The 16,593-nt window shown below is 42.3% G+C and overlaps 1 protein-coding gene across 4 annotated transcripts in view; it reads right to left on the bottom strand.

Moving 5' to 3' along the window:
- The window catches only part of Bclaf3 (BCLAF1 and THRAP3 family member 3), a 47,128-nt gene extending 40,925 nt beyond the window's left edge, over positions 1-6,203 (bottom strand). The window contains exons 1-2 of one of the 4 annotated variants that reach the window (XM_048336054.1): positions 6,161-6,203; positions 2,423-2,497 (exon numbers count right to left, since the gene is read on the bottom strand). In XM_048336054.1, coding sequence (XP_048192011.1) covers positions 2,423-2,463 — 41 coding nt within the window. In that variant the 5' untranslated portion in view covers positions 2,464-2,497; positions 6,161-6,203. Of the gene's footprint in view, positions 1-2,422; positions 2,834-6,160 lie in introns of those variants that run through there. The other 3 variants (XM_048336055.1, XM_048336056.1, XM_048336053.1) reach the window with 3 other exon arrangements.
- Between the last annotated feature and the right edge of the window lie 10,390 nt (positions 6,204-16,593).

Genomic DNA, 16,593 nt, shown 5'->3' with positions numbered 1-16,593 from the left:
AAAGAAACTTGGACTGGAAGCATGGTTTAAGTGGTAGAGTTCCAGCTTTGAGCAAGAAAGCTGATATACTAAGTGAAGTGAGCCAGACCCAAAGAAACACGGACTCTATGGTCTCCCTTATAGGGAATAATTAGCACAGGTTTAGGCAAGTCACAGCAGAGGATCACAGGAGCCCAATACCTATACCCTTACGAACACATAAGATAATGCTAAGTGAAATGAACTCCATGTTATGGAAACGATTGTTATATCACAGTTATAAATACTTTCAACGCGCCATATGTAACTGTAGCCTCTATTATTGATGATATTCCTCTATCACCTTCCTGTGGTTGTACCTACACTATCTCTGTATCTTATCTGAGTATATTGGAAACCGTGTATACTGGTATTAGAACCAGGAAATTGGAAGGGAATACCAAAATCGAGAGACACAGGGTAAAAAAAAGACAAACAACTACAAAAGCAATACTTACAAACTGTTTGATGAAAATGAACTGAACAATGGAACAACTCATGGCGGGGGGAGGAAAAGAGGAAGGGGGAAGGGGGGAATGAGGGACGAGGTAACAAACAGTACAAGAAATGTATCCAATGCCTAATGTATGAAACTGTAACCTCTCTGTAATTCAGTTTGATAATAAAAAAAAATTTTTTTTAAAAAGAAAGCTGAGCAGGAGTTCAAACCCTGGTAAAAGGGAGAAAGAAGAAGAGGAGAGAAAAAGAGGGAAGGGTGGGGAAGGAAGTAAGGTGAGGAGAGGGATGGGAGGAGGAGAGAAGAGGGAAAAGAAGAGAAGGGAAAATGGAAAGGAACAGAGAAAGGAGAAAGGGAAATGAAATGGAAATGGAAAGGAAAAGAGTAAGAAAAGGAAGCTGAAACAACTTTGCCATCCAGGTGGCTACATTTCATACCAGGAGGGGAGGCTACTAGAGCCTGACAACTTCCTAGAATATGTCATCTCTTTCACTACTAAGGAGAAAAGCTGACAGAGGTAGAAGTCTTAGAGACTGAATGAAATACTCAAGAACTAAATTTAATCCTTACTTTACATTAAAAACGCTTTTTAAGTGGGGCACCAGGGGATCACAACTGTAATCTAGCTTCTCAGGAGGCTGTTATCAGAGGATCACAGTTGGAAGCCAGCCTAGGCAGGAATGTCTGTGAGACTTTGATTTTCAATTAACTACCAAAAAAGCCAAAAGTGGAGCTGTGGTTCAAGTGGTAGAGTACCAGCCTTGAGCAAATAAGCTCAGAGACTCTACCTAGTCCTTGATTTCAGGCCCCAGGACCAGCATATACACCAAAAAAACCACCCTCTTTCAGTATTATATTTTATAGCATATACTTTCTTGTCCAGAGCATTTTTTTCTAGAGAAAATAGCTGGATGGTTACTATCATTTTCAGTTCTCTTAAAGCGATGAAAAGAGACCCAAGGAGCCTATTGGGAAACAATTCTCCACAGTCTCTTGAGTTCTGCATGCCTTGTGAGTGGAGACACTGTCAGCTTTTGTTCCAAAGCAAACAGCCTTGGAAATATAGAGTCTCCCTTAGGAATAGAGGACTGATTTGTTTGCTACTCAGAATAACAAGATAGCACCTCATCCTAGGTCAAAACTGGGAGCGTCCGTGGGCAGCTCTTCCTGGGGAACTCTGAAGTCCTTCAGCTATTTCATTATCTCACTGCCTAGAATGTTACCCTACAACTTTGTATCATCTATCCAGGAATCCCCTGTGCAGTGCTGACCCTTCAGAGACTTAGAGCTTCTAGAACATGAAACTCAAGCAGCTTGCTATCCTATGGGTGACAATTACCTTCCTCAGATCTAATCTATAAGTGTCCTGTGGAAGACCAGTGCTTGCAAGCAGGGCAAAATATCAGACCTTTTATAGATCGTGACAAATAAATCCAAGAAAAAATCTAGGAATCTAAGACTGGAAGGGGCTTGTGTGCCCCTCAGCAGAGCCTAATACAAAGAAGTGAAACAGGCCAGGTACTGATGGCTCACACCTGTAATCCTACTCAGGAGGCTGAGATCTGAGGATTGAGGTTCAAGGCCAACCTGGGCAGCAAAGAGTATAAGACTCATCTCCAGTTAGTCACCAGAAAACCAGAAGTGGAGTTGTAGCTCAAAGTGGCAGACTGCTAGTCTTGCGCATGAAAGCTCAGGGACAGTGCCCAGGCCCTGAGTTCAAGCCCCACAACTGACAACAAAAAAAAAACCTGAAACAAAATGAAGTCTGAGATACTTTTCCTATTAAAATCATTTATTTCTTTATATTTCCCTTTTTCTGAAGCTCATCCTCATTGCAATTGGTCTTGAGAATTATAACTTGAAGACAACTGAAGAAATGATCAGTTAGTGATGGCATTATCAGAATGAATAGCATAGGAGCCAAGTTAAAATCTAAGAACTATTTACCTGTGTTTCCACCTGGGGGATCTCGATCGTGACCGTGCCATCCTTTGACATGTAAGCCACTATCCGCTTCTTCTACTTTAAAGAAACACAGTATTAGCAAGTTTGTAGAAAGAGTCTTAAGATGCTCTAAAACATGGTGCGTAACACCAAGAGAGAGGAGCTTACTTCCTCTGTACTTCTGTTTACCAATATGTAAAATGGACATGGTGACAATAACACCCACCTTCCTGGAATGCTGTCAGGATAAAATAAATTAAATCAAAGACCAGCAAACACCTTCTGTAAAGGATCACAAACTATTTTAGGCTTTGCAGCCATATAAGATCTTTCTCAAATGTGTTTCTTCTGTTTTTGTAAAATAACTCCTTCAAATGTAAAATCATGCTGGGTGCTGGAGGCTCACACCTGTAATCCTAGCTATTTAAAAGGCTGAGCTCTGAGGATCAAATTTCAAAGTAAGTTCAAAGTAAGTCACAGCAGAAAAGCCTATGGGACAATTATCTCTGATAAATTACTCACAAAAAGGCAGAAGTGGTGCTGTGACTCAAGTGGTAGAGCACTAGCCTTGAGAAAAAGAATCTCATGGACAATGCCTAGGCCCTGAATTCAAGCCCCAGCACTGGCAAAAAAAATAACATGATCAGACATCTTCAAAATGTGATTTGAGTGTAAGACACATGTCACATTTAAAAGACATGATCAAAAATAATATAAAATATTCATTAATATATTATTTTATGTGTGAATGCCTAGCAGTGATCGTCTTGATTTCTTTTTTTTAAATTTACTTTATTGTTATTATAGAGGTGATGTACAGAGGGGTTACCTTTACGTGAGTCAGGAAATAAGTACATTCCTTTCATACAGTGTCATCTGTTCCCTCATTCTATCCCATTCTATCTCTCCCATGTCCACCCACAATCATTACTATATTCTTAAGATTGATTACATACTGAAATTATTATTTTGGGTATATCTGGTTAAATATGATACTCATAAAAAGTTAGCTTAAAAATGAAAATTTAAAAACCATTTTAGCTCAAAAGCCAAAGAAAAACAGGCTTGGCCAGCCCAACACACTATATTTGATGACTTCTGTGTTAAATTATGAAAAAACTTTGTTAGTATATGGCACATAACTGCTAAACAAGTATTCCAGAAAGAGGAAAATTTAAGTATCCAGAATTAATCTATCTGACACAACAATTGCTGCCCTCTCATTCTGCCATGTATATCAGCATTTCGTGTAACCACCTAGTATCATAGTATATTTTGTATTTTAAATTGCTAGGCAATTTATAAAACTATACAAATCCTAAGTATAATACCCAATTGCTGACTGATTATTCACTAGATAAATAAACCAAAAACTTCATTAAGCAGTATTAAACATTTAGTTTGCTTCTGATTTTTTTTTACAGTGCTGAGCATGGAATCCAGGGCCTCATGAATGCTATGCAAATGTTATACCACTGAAGCTACATCCCCAATCCTGCTTCTGATCTTCTGCTAAAGTAAATAACATCTCTGGGCACCAATTGCTCATGCCTGCAATCCTATGAGGCTATCACCCTATATGTCCCTTAACAGTTAAATTCTTCAAAAGGTGGCCTGTGTGCTACACTCATTAGCTTCTGTTTTTCTCCTCTCATTCTTGCTAGACCCTTTGCTGTTATAGCTTTCCATCACGACCCTTGCTACTGCACCAAACTGCTCAAGCCAAGGTACTAATAAAATCCAGATCCAATACTCAATTCCTCTCTTCTTGACTTATCAAAGTGGGCACTAGTGGTTCATGCCTGTAATCATTCTAGCTGTTCAGGAAGCGTAATTTAAAAAGATCAAAGTATGAAGTCAGCCTGGGCAGAAATGCTCATGAGGCCCTACCTGAAAAATAACCAGCAAGAAAACAAGACTAGAGTGTGGCACAACTGGTAATGTGCCAGCCTAGCAAGCACAAAGCCCTAAGTTCAAACGTCAGTATTGGGGTTGAAAAAGAGTCAGACAGGGTGGTACATCACATGTAATTCCAGCTACTTAGAAGGCAAAGGTCGAAAGATCATCAGTTTTCAGCCAGCCTGGACAAAGTTAGTGAGACCCTATTATAGAAATAAAGTAAGAAGGGCTAAGAGTACACATCAAGTAGTACAGTGCCTAGCATGTACACTGTCCTAGGCTCAACCTCCAATATCGGGGGAAAAAAGAAGAAAAAGAAGGAAGAGGAGGAAAATAGAAGGGAAGGAGGGAGGGAAGGGAGAGAAAAAATAAAGGGTCAGACAAAAAAGCAGTAGAAATCGAAGAAAGTAAAGAAAGAATGTTTGCATGATTATAGTTCCAGGAAAAGAACAATTAAATAAAAAACTAAATTAATATTTAAAACTATATTTCAAGAAAAACAAGAACTATAAATGTCGCTCAGTGGTAGAGTACTTGCACTGAACATGCAACGCCCTGAATTCAATTCTAACATCTTAAAAAAAAATTTCAGGAATGAAATTTGAAGTACCCAAATCCACACATCTACACCAGGTTACCCCTCTCCCCCGAAACTAATATCAAACAACCTAGTAAAAAGTACTTATTTTCAAAGATAAAGAAAAAATTATCAAGATTTCAGGCCAAAAAACCTTATAAATCCAAAAGAATTACACCTGGTCTGGGAGGTAGTTCAATGGTAGAGTGCTTGCCATGTATCCCTAGCACTGCAAAAGAAAAACAATTAGACCAGCATCATATTTTTCAAAGCCTAAATATAAAACAAGGTGAAAATACAGCAACATTTTTAAAGCCTCAATGAAAGGAAGTGTAAATTTTATATCTGTCAAGATATCCCTCAAATACCACAGCAATAGAGGAACAGTTTTAAACACACAAGAATATAGGGAAATCAGAACTCATTAGCCCTTCTTAAGCAATCTACTAAAACATGACCTTCATCTAATCAAAGTCAGCAACATGACAATGAGCATATATTTTTGTCGGTTGTAGGGCTTGAACTTATGGCCTGGGTGCTATCCATGTGCCTCTTTGTGCTTAAGGATAGTGCTCTACCACTTGAGCCACAGCACCACTTTCCATTTTTGAGTGGTTAATTGGAGAAAAGAGTCTCATGGGTACTTTCTGCCTGGGCCAGCTTTGAACCACCAATCTCAGATCTCAGCCTCCTGACTAGCTAGGATTACAGGCATGAACACAGGCACCCAGCTGGCAATGAGTATTTTAAAATATGTAGGGGCTGATGGTGTAGCCCAGAGCAGAATGTATGTTTAGGATGGGAAAGGCCCTGGATTCAGTTTCCAGCACCCCTTTGCCCTCACACACAAGACAAAAGCATGCATGCACGCACACGGGGGCTCGCGCGCATACACACGCCTCTTTCTAAAGAAAGATAAGGATGAGGGTGAAAGATTAATGTAAAATGTTTGCATTTTGTGACAGAGTAGGACATTATGACCAAATGTGGTGGCACATATCTGTAATTCCAGAACTTGGGAGGAAGATGATGAGCTTCAGACAACCTTGGGCTATGTATTGAGACGCTTAAAAAAGAAAAAAGAAATGCGAGAGAAGAAAAGGGGAATAGTAGAAATAGCTTCACTGTTACATAGACTGCAACTAGATTTAAAGGATATTAGGGGCATTAATACACCAGATATTAAGAGGTTAAGTCAATACACAGTCCTGAGACAACTAGATATTCATAAGCAAAAGAATAAAAGGAATCATAAAATAACTTACCTCTTTATCCCATATATAAAAAATTAAGAGCACCTGCCTAACATGCACAACAATCCCCAGCACTGCTAAAAGAAAAAAGAAAAAAAAAGTGTTAAGAATTAATTCAGAGGTAACAAGCTGGATAGGAAATGTATGCACTGCCTTATGTATGAAACTGTAACCCCTCTGTATATCACTTTGACAATAAATAAATAAATATTTTTTTAAAAAAGAATTAATTCAAACCAGGTGCTGATGGCTCACAACAATAATCCTAGCTACTCAGAAGGCCAAGATCTGAGGATCATAGTTCAAAGCCAGATCGGGCTAGAAAAGTTCCTGTGAGACTCTTATCTCCAATTAACCACTCAAAACCCACAAGTGGCTCTGTGGCAAAAAGTGGTAAAGCACTAGCCTATAGCAAAAGAGCTCAGGGACAGCGCCCAGGCCCTGCATTCAAGCTGCACAACTGACAAAAAAAAAAAAACAAAAAACAAAGAATTAATTCAAAATATGTCCAAGACCTGAATGCAAGAGATAAATGTACCAAACTTAGAAGAAAACAAAATAATCTTTGTGACCTTGACTAAGGGAATGTTTTTTAAAATATAGAGCCAGTAACATAAGAAACAAAGAGAAATAAAGATAAATTGTGTAGTAGCGCTGTGGCTCAAGTGGTAGTCTGCTAGCCTTGAGCAAAAAAAAGCCAGGGACAGTGCCCAGTTCAAGCCCCAGGACTGGCAAAAAACAAAACAAAACCTAATAGAGGGACAAAAGGTGAACAACTGAAGCAATGATGCTCCCTAGACATTATGTTGAAAATGAATGATCCAACCTGTGGGTGAGGATGGGAGGGAAAAACTGGGAGACAGCAAGGGAAGGGGTGATATTGTCCAAAAAGAAACGTATTCATTACATGACTTATGTAACTATAATCCTTCAGTACATCATCTTTATAATAACAATAAATTTAAGAAAAACAACTTAGTACCAAGGCAGGTTCCGATGACTCACATCTGTAATCCTTAACTGCTCAGGAAGCTGAGATCACAGGAAGATGAGAACTGAGAATTGCAGTTCAAAGCCAGCCTACACAAGAAAGTCTATGAGACTCTTGTCTCTAATAACCCACCAAAAAGCTGGGTGGTAGAGTGCTAGGCTTGAGCACAAAAGCTCGAGGACAGCAACCAGGCCCTGAGTTCAAGACCCAGGACTGACACATGAGCAAATGATAGTTACTCAGGAGGCTAAGATCTAATGACTATCATTTAAAATCAGCCTGAGCAGGAAAGTCTGTGAAACTCTTATCTCCAATTAACCATCAAAAGGCCAGAGGTGAAGCTGTGGCTCAAGTGGTAGGGTGTTAGCCTTGACTGAAAAGGCTAAGAGACAAAGTGCCTACACTGAGTTCAAGCCTCACTATCAGCAGCACACACGCACACACTTACCACACGTGCACGCACACGCCCCCCCCACCCCCAACAAACAGCCAAGCGCTAGTGACTCATGCCTATAATCCCAGCTATTCAGGAGGCTGAGATCTGAGGAGTGTGATTCATCTGAGGATTGTGATTCAAAGCCAGCCCAGGCAGTAAAGTCCATGAGATTTTTATCTCAAATAGACTACCAAAAAAATCCCGAAGTGGAGCAGTAGCTCAAGTGGTAGAGCACTAGACTGCAGCAAAAAAATCTCAGGGACAGAGCCCAGATCCTGAATTCAAGCCCCAGGACTAGCACAAATATATGTAATGTAAATGGCCAACAGGGATATAACATCACTAGTCATTAGGCAAATGTAAATCTAAATCATAATAGATGCCAGTTTACACCAATAAAGACAGCTATAATCAAAAGGACATATAATAAGTGTCCTGAGGACACAGACAAAATGGATCACTCATACATTGTTGGTAGGAATGTAAAATGACACAGCTACTTTAGAAAACATTTTGGCATTTACTCAAAAAGATAAAATATATAGCTACCATACGGTCCAACTATTTCAATCCAGGTATATAACCACAAGAAAAAAAGACAAATGTTCACATAAAATTCTATATGATCACAGAAGCAAATTCCTAACAGCCAAAAGACAGAAACAGCCCAAACAACACAAAGAGATAAATGAAAGAACAAAAATGTATTTTGGGGGAGGAGGGAATTGGGGAAGGGGGAAGGTGGGAGAAAAATAAGAGAGGAGGCAACAAGTTTGATAAGCAATGTACTCACTGGGGGCTGGTAATATGGCTTAGTGGTAGAGTGCTTGCCTTGTATACATAAAGCCCTAGGTTTGATTCCTCAGCACCATATATATAGAAAAAGCCGTGGCTTAAGTGGTAGAGTGCTAGCCTTGAGCAAAAAAGAAGCCAGGGACAGTGTTCAGGTCCTGAGTTCAAGCCCCAGGACTGGCCAAAAAAATGCACTCACTGCCTTACGTATGAAACTGCAACCCCTCTGTATATCACTTTGACAATAAATAAATAAATAAAATTTTAAGTGTAGTTTACCCCTACAATGGAATATAACCATAAGAAGGAACAAAGTTCTGAAATACATTACAACGTGGATAAATCTTGAAGACATTAAGCTAAGTAAAAGAAGGCATGCACAAAAGTCCATTCATTATATTATATGATCCTATTTATGTGAAATGTCCAGAGAGAGTAAACCCATGAAAGCAGAAAGTAGACTGGTGATCATTTGGGTGAAGGAAGGGAAGTATGGGCTTGGCTTATAGCTGAAATTATACATTTTAAGGAAGCAGTGACAATAAAACCGCTAAGTATCAGATTCTATGGGGTACATTTAAAACAGTGATCAGTCAAAAACAAATTTATCAGATGAAAAATAAATATAAATTCAATTCATTTCCAAGGTAAAAGAGAAATTAACAGTATTAAAGTAAAAGCCAAGAGTGACAGTGTTTGCCTATAACCCGTCACTTAAATGGCAGAGGCAGAGGATTATAAGCACTAGCCAGGTTGGGAAACGTAGAGAAACCCTTCCATAACAAAAAATAGATGAACACATAAAAAAGTAAGTCAAAACAAAGCACATGTAAGGAAACAATAAAGGTAGAGGTAGAATAAGAGACAGGCACCACAAGTAATAACCACCATAGCTAACTTTTCTTTATAATCACCTGAAGGGACACACACACATACACATACACATACACATACACATACTCCAAAATATGAAAATATTCAAGTTTCTTATATAAAAATAGAGTAAGAGAATAAGGAAAATATTTTAAAAGGGATAATTTAAACTCATCATTAAACATAAGCCACTAAATAATAAATGACATGGAGGCAATAGTCATTGAAATAAAGGAAAAGTAAAATCATGATTACTTTGTAGATCTCTACCAAATAAATTTTAAAATCTCAATGAAAGGTGTACTTTGCTAAAAAGTAAAAATGTCTACATTTACCTCGTTAAATTAGAAAGATTTAACATATCAATTCCCCTTGGCAAAAAAAATTATTAAGGAACTATTTCATAAAAAGCATCAGGCCTAGATGGTTTCGCAGGGTACTTGAGCAAACCTCCACATATCAGATGGCCTCTCTGCTCTGTAAGTTATTCCAGACACAATTTAGCATAAGGAGGATCAAGCCTGCAAACACATCAACCTTTACAGGAAGGGCAACTAGCAGAGAGAAACCAAGAAGAACTTTGTGTTAAGACACAGGATATCAGCAAAGAAAGAAGTTTCAAGAAGGGAGGCATCCAAGGCAAATGCTGTATAGGGTAAATAGAAAGTCCAGAGACTGAGAAGGCTATTAATAACTCCTTTAAACAGTCAGGCTGTGAAGGTAAGGAGAAAATCTGGGTGATACCAAGGTAGTAAGGGGAGCTAGGGAGGTTCTGAAATGGGATCAATTTGGGTAGACTTATTCTTGATAAGAAGAGACTCTTTGGGGCTGGGGATATGGCCTAGTGGCAAGAGTGCTTGCCTCGTATACATGAGGCCCTAGGTTCGATTCCCCAGCACCACATATACAGAAAATGGCCAGAAGTGGCGCTGTGGCTCAAGTGGCAGAGTGCTAGCCTTGAGCAAGAAGAAGCCAGGGACAGTGCTCAGGCCCTGAGTCCAAGCCCCAGGACTGCCCCAAAAAAAAAAAAAGAGAGAGAGAGAGAGAGAGAGAGAGAGAAAGACTCTTTGCCTGGCATTAGGGACCTAAGGTAGAATAACAAGAGAGATGAGTCTGTCCAATTAGCACAGTTTTCTTTCATTTCTTGATATTAACTCCAAAATTCTATCTTTACATATTATCTCCTGTTTTGGTACCAACTGAATTTTCATCAATGGTCACATTCTACATAATTTTAGCAAATATTACTAAGTTCCTGCTAGGGACCAAGAAAAGCCCCAGCCTCTTTCCCAGAGAAGCCAAGTCTCTGGTGATAAGAATGGTCATAAATCATTCTTGGCTTGATAAGTGCTATACAAATAGTATCTTGTTTAAAACACAACAAGTACTTGTGGAATCTGGGATTACCTCTATTCCATAGGTGAAGAAACAAGTCACAGAAAGGTTAACTATCTGCTCCATGTGGCATATGTGAAGAGAGACTCCATGTTCTGGGACACCAATACTAATACTTCCCCCCTTACAACTCCTACTTGCAGAAAATGATCCTGGGGAGACTGCTTGGTCACTTATTTAGATGCTCATTCAGCAGAATTGGTCTTCGGCACACCCAAGAGTAGTTGACATACTAAATCATATCTAACATTGCCATCTAAATTTGGAAATCAGCTTTTAGGCACTCCAGCTGCTTGGAAAGCTTATAGTGCATGAATACTACTGTTTAATTTATCATGAACCCAAGGACTGTGATTTAGCTTTATATTTGTCCCATTTGCTTTACACAGTGCCTTTAAATATTTGTTCTTTTAACAATCCTTTCGAGTCATTCATTCTCCTAGTTTCATAACTCCGACATTGTTTATCTTTTGTATGGTTCTGAAAATTGAACACAGGGCCTTGAGTGCTAAGTATATGTTGTAACACACTGCTACTCCCCCAGACCCACTGACTTTATTATGAATAGAATCTAGGGCAGCAATGTAAAACTTCAAACTTAAGGAGTGAAAATGGGGGAAAAATTTTAGAATCCTCTCTCTCTCTCTCTCTCTCTCTCTCTCTCTCTCTCTCTCTCTCTCTGTCTCTCTCTCTCTCTCTGTCTCTCTCTTTTAAGGCAGGTTACTGGGACTTGAATTCAGGGCCTCAACACGCTGGTGCGCTATCACTAGAGCCACACCTCCATGCTTGACTTTTTGTCAGTTTCACAGACTTCTTGACTCTCTGCCTGAACTGGCTTCATACTGTGATCCTTAGATCTCAGCCCCCAGCATACCTAGGATTACAGGCATGAGTCACAAGCACGTGGAATCTTTTTTTCTTTTTTTTCTTTGAGACAGAATCTCACTAAGTTGCCAAACTGGCTTTGAATTTGCAATACTCCTACCTCAGAATCCCAAATACTGAGATTCAAACCAACTTTTGAACGAAGATATTTACTTTTAAACGATGATCCTTAATATGCATCTGTGCTCTCAGTACAAGACGACATTTGACCCTTACAATCACCCAATATAAGGGAAAACGGCTAAAAAGAATTTTAAAGATTTCTGTGGGGGAGGAGATCATTAAAAAACTTTCAGTAACAAAATATAATAGCAATAAAGCATTACTGGGGATGTGGCATAGTTCAGAGTTAGAATGACTGTGTGGCATGCTCTAGGCCCTGGGTTTGATTCCTCTATAGCAGTCTCAAAAAAAATGCAAGAGAGAAGGTAGGATGGAAGGAGGAAAGAAGGGAGGGAAGAAAAAAATTAAAAAAAAAACTTTACTATGCAATTACTACTAAAATACTGTTAAAAAGTATAAAGCACTACAGCCCAGTGCCGCTCACCAGTAGCCCCAGTACTTTGAGAGCTGGGGTAGGAGGATTACTGGAATAGAGGAGTACAAACCAGCCTGGGCAACAAAGGAGACCCTCACTTCATAAAACAAGTGAAAATAAAACACTCATTAGGAATCCACAGCCAAGCCTTTTCAAATTCCAGTCTTTCCCTTTGGACTTGTTTCCCAAAGGGGGAAGGGCTTGCAAGTGAGGATCAAATGGTAGAGAGATAGGCAATGAGTGAAAGCATCAAGCACCGAGCTGGAGTCCCAGTCTCAGACCAAAAAGCGCTCAAATCTCAGGGGGGAAAAAGAAAAAACACACTGAAGCTAGGTGCTGGTGGCTCCTTTCTGTAATCCTAGCTACTCAGAAGGCTGAGATCTGAGGACTGTGGATCAAAGCCAGCTAGAGCAGGAAAGTCATTGAGACTTTCACCTCCAATTAATCACTAAAAAGCTAAAAGTGGAACAGTGACTCAAGTGCTAGCGTGCTAGCTTTGGGCAAAGGAGCTCTGGGACAGTGCTCAAGATCCTAAGTTCAAGCCGCAGTAGTGACATAATCAAAGCAAAACATTTTAAATGCTGCAAAGGTTACTGAACCCGAAATTTAGGAGTCCTTGATTTCTCTACCAGTAGTTTGGGATTTGTTCCCGAAAGGAAAATCGGTCGCTGAAGAGGTAGTTGGAAAAGCACCTCCGAAGAAAACTAAGGGGAGAAGTTTCGCTCCCATTTCTTTCCTGCCCGACCTACTGACAAGACAGCCCTGACAGTGGCCCAGTTCCCTAAATACGTCACACACAAACACATGAGCTGCGCCAATTTTCAGTACCCGGGTGTGCAAAAAGGCAAGTTCGCCTCTGGAATGTCCGATCGGGCGCAGCCTTCACTACTCATTGGAGACGCGATCAGGGGGGAAGAGGCCGCGGCGCGGCAGGAGCTGCTCGGGAGGACAAAGCGGGGGGGCCCCCCGCGGCTCAGGTCTCTCGGGCGACGCGTGCACCGCCCCCGTGAGAACAAGGGCTCCTTCGCCGAGGCCGCCCGGGTGACAGTTGCTCCGAGCCTCGGGGACCGCCGCGGAGCGTGAGCAGGTGCCTAGGCGCCAGCATGGGACGACCGCGGTCGCACTGCTTGCGGGACGCGGGGGAGCCAGAACTGGGCCGCCGCCAGCGAGGAAATGCATCGTGGCTGGGGAGGGGGAGGGCGCCGAGGAGACCCCGTTCCCAGGAAAGCCGAGCCCCACAGCTGTACCTTCACCTCCGCCGCACCCGCCACCCCGGAGAACCGCCTCTCCCGGACAACAGACACACCCTCCTCGGCCGCTCGGGTCTCCGCGCCCCGCCCGCTCTCCACGGCCTCTCACCCAGCCGGGAAATCCCCGCCACGGCCGCCGCCGCCGCCGCTGCCACCGCTGCTGCAGTTGCTGCCGCCGCCGCCGCCGCCTCAGCCGTTGGCCACTCAGGCCTCGCCCCTCATGCAGCCGCCGCCTCTCACAGCAGCGGAACTCCTGCTGCTTCGGCAGCTCGGAGAGACCCGGAACCACTTCCTTCCGGAACGGCTTAGGCTCAACCCCCAACCTGGCCCTGCCCACTCTCCCGGGCTCACCGAGAAGCCCGCTCTCTCAAGGACCCCTTAACTCTCCCCGACGATGCCCCGCCCAAACGGCCCCAGCTAGTGCGCCTGCGCCATCTCCCAACCATTTCCCACGTTGGCCCCTCGATCCAATGCGCCTGCGCCCTCGGCCACAACCTGCCTAGTCCAGCTAAAGCGCTTGCGCCTGTGTCCACCCCCGCAATGGGAAGACCTGAACGAACCTGATCGCTTAGGTTCCTGGAGGTCGGGAGTCCGGTTCAGGGCGGGAATCTGAACACCTGGGTCAAGAAGAGAGAGGTGGCAGCTGAGTACCTTGCAGCCCTTGGCTTAGTCTTCAAAGTCCTTTCAGAAGCGGTTCTCTTGAACCTACTCCAAAGTGGCTTCACCCTGCCTACCTTTCACCCAAACTTCAAGCATTTCCCCAAGTTTCACACGAAGCTTCTACCTGAAAACCAAAACAAACCTCCTCCACTGCACTTAAGAAGCAGCAGCACCAATGAAAAGCGGTGGCTCACATCTGTAACCCTAGCTACTCAGCAAGCTGAGATCTGAGGATGGTGTCCGCCAGACACTTCCAATTCATCACCAGAAAACCATAAGTGATATTGTGGCTCAAAATGGTGGAGCCCTAGCCTTGAGTGACAGGGAGCTCAGGGGCATTGCCCAGTCTCTGAGTTCAAGCCCCACGAACAACAAAACAAAACAACCCTCAATTATCCCCCTCTCTCCTCCCTCTCTGCATTTTTGGTGCAAGAACCCGGGACCAAGCATATGTATCTTAAGAAAGTACTCACCATTCCCTGGACACGGATGGCCCGAGCCTGTAATCCTACCTGCTCAGGAGGCTGAGATCTGAGGATCTCAGTTCGAAACCAGCTGGGGCAGGAAAGTCCATGAGACTCTTATCTCCAATTAACCACCAGAAGACCGCAAGGGATGCTGTAGAGAGAAAAAGCTCCAGGCCAGAGCCCAGTCCTTGAGTTCAAGCCCCATGACCAACCAAAGAAAAAGCACTCTAAGGAAGTGGAGGTGTGGATCAAATGGTAGAGCACCAACCTTGAGCAAAAAGTCAAGCAAGAATGCAAGGCCCTCAGTTCAAGTCCCAGCACCTCCACAAAAAGAGGCAGGGGAGAGGGGAGGGAGGAACCAAGGAAGGAAGGAAGGTATCAAAGAAGGAAGTCTTTGATTAAGGAAGTCTATGTTGGGCACCAGCAGCTCACATCTGGAATCTTAGCTACTGGATAGTTCTGAGGGTGAGATCCAGAAGATCAAAGGAAAATAGAAGGAGCATTTCTCCACATAGTAAAGTATATAGTTAACATCGTACAAATGGAGAAAAGTGGAAACAATTTCTAAAGTCACAGACAAGGATGTTCTTTTTTTTTTTTGCCATTCCTGGGCTTGAACTCAGGGCCTGAGCACTGTCCCTGGCTATTTTTGATCAAGGCTAGCACTCTACCACTTGAGCCCTAGCACCATTTCTGGCTTTTTCTGTTTAGGTGGTACTGAGGAATTGAACCCTGGGCTTCATGCTTGCTAGGCAAGCACTCTACCACTAAACCACATTCCCAGCCAGAATGTTCATTCTTGTCACGTGTGTGTACTTCATTTTTTTTTATCGGTCATGGGGCTTGAACTCTGGGCCTGGGTACTGTCCCTGAGCTCTTCAACTCAAGGCTTGTGCTCTACCACTTGAGCCACAGCGCCACTTCCGGTTTTCGGGTGGTTAATTGGAGATAAGATCTCATGGACTTTTCTGCCTGTGCTGTCTTTGAGCAACAATCCTGAGGTCTCAGCCTTCTGAGTATCTAGGATTACAGGCATGAGCCGCCAGCGCCCAGCTTCTTCAGTCTTTTTATGCAGACTCACACCAGAGCATCTTCAGGTAGCCCTAGGCCTTCAGCCTCTGAGCTCCATCATCAACCCCATCCTTCTGAGGCTTCAGCTTCTCATAGGAGCAATCCCTGGATTCTCTGGTTCCCCAATGTGTAGACACCCATTATGTGACTATCCATGCCCCAATAGTATAAAATAATCTAATAAACCCCTTTTTACATCCATGTATATTTCTATTATATATTATGTACCTTATATATAAATATACATTATATTGACTTTGTTCTTCCAGAGAACCTGGACTTAAAACAGAAAAAAAAATGCAAACATGTTTTTCAGGCTTCACTACAGACCTGGACAAAGTAGCCACTGTGTCATTTGTTGAAGTGAGACAGCTTCTTAGGAAAACAGAGCCAATGGTCCTAATGGTATCCCAGCTGCCCTTCGGTGTAATTTGTTTTATTCAGTGCTAGCAAGGGGGAAGGAAAAGGAGGAAGAATTGGGCCAGGTAGCCTGAGAACACTGCTGGCTTGGGCATGGCTGGAGTGTTTTTCTATGTCCAGTGTTGGTTTGGCCTTCAGTATTGACATCAGGGCTTAGAGCCCAGGCCAGAAAGAAATAGCGGACTTTTCTGTACTTGGGTGACTTTGTTGTGTGGCTTCTTACTGTTAATGAAATTGGATAGATAATGCAGAGCTGGCACTATTTCTCCCTTTTCTTCTGGCCCATGGCCTAGGCATTTTTTTTTGTAGCTGCTGTCTGTATTTTTTTAAATGACTCTCTGTTCACAGAAAGTGCAAACAGAAATTATTTCTTGTGCTTGGAAGAAAATAGTTTGGAGAATGCTTCTACGGCAGGTCCCTCTTTTCGCATTCTAGTCACACTGTTTTGTCCCGCCCCGCCCCCTTTTTATACTGTAATGGAGGATAGATTTCTAAACAAAAACTGGAAGTTGCTACCAGCCTTCTGATTCAATAAATTATTCTGATAATTCACCAAAAATTATTTCTAATGAATTTATTTTGGCAGTGTGATAGCTTTAAGTCAGGAACTCGTGCTTGCTTGGCGATGCTTTGGAAGTTCAATAGTGCCTTCAGCCCTGCTTTTTGC

Source organism: Perognathus longimembris, chromosome 28 (genome assembly GCF_023159225.1).
Source record: "Perognathus longimembris pacificus isolate PPM17 chromosome 28, ASM2315922v1, whole genome shotgun sequence".
Lineage (NCBI taxonomy): Eukaryota > Metazoa > Chordata > Mammalia > Rodentia > Heteromyidae > Perognathus > Perognathus longimembris.
Note: the sequence above shows the minus strand (reverse complement) of the source record. Positions and strands in the feature narration are given on the sequence as shown.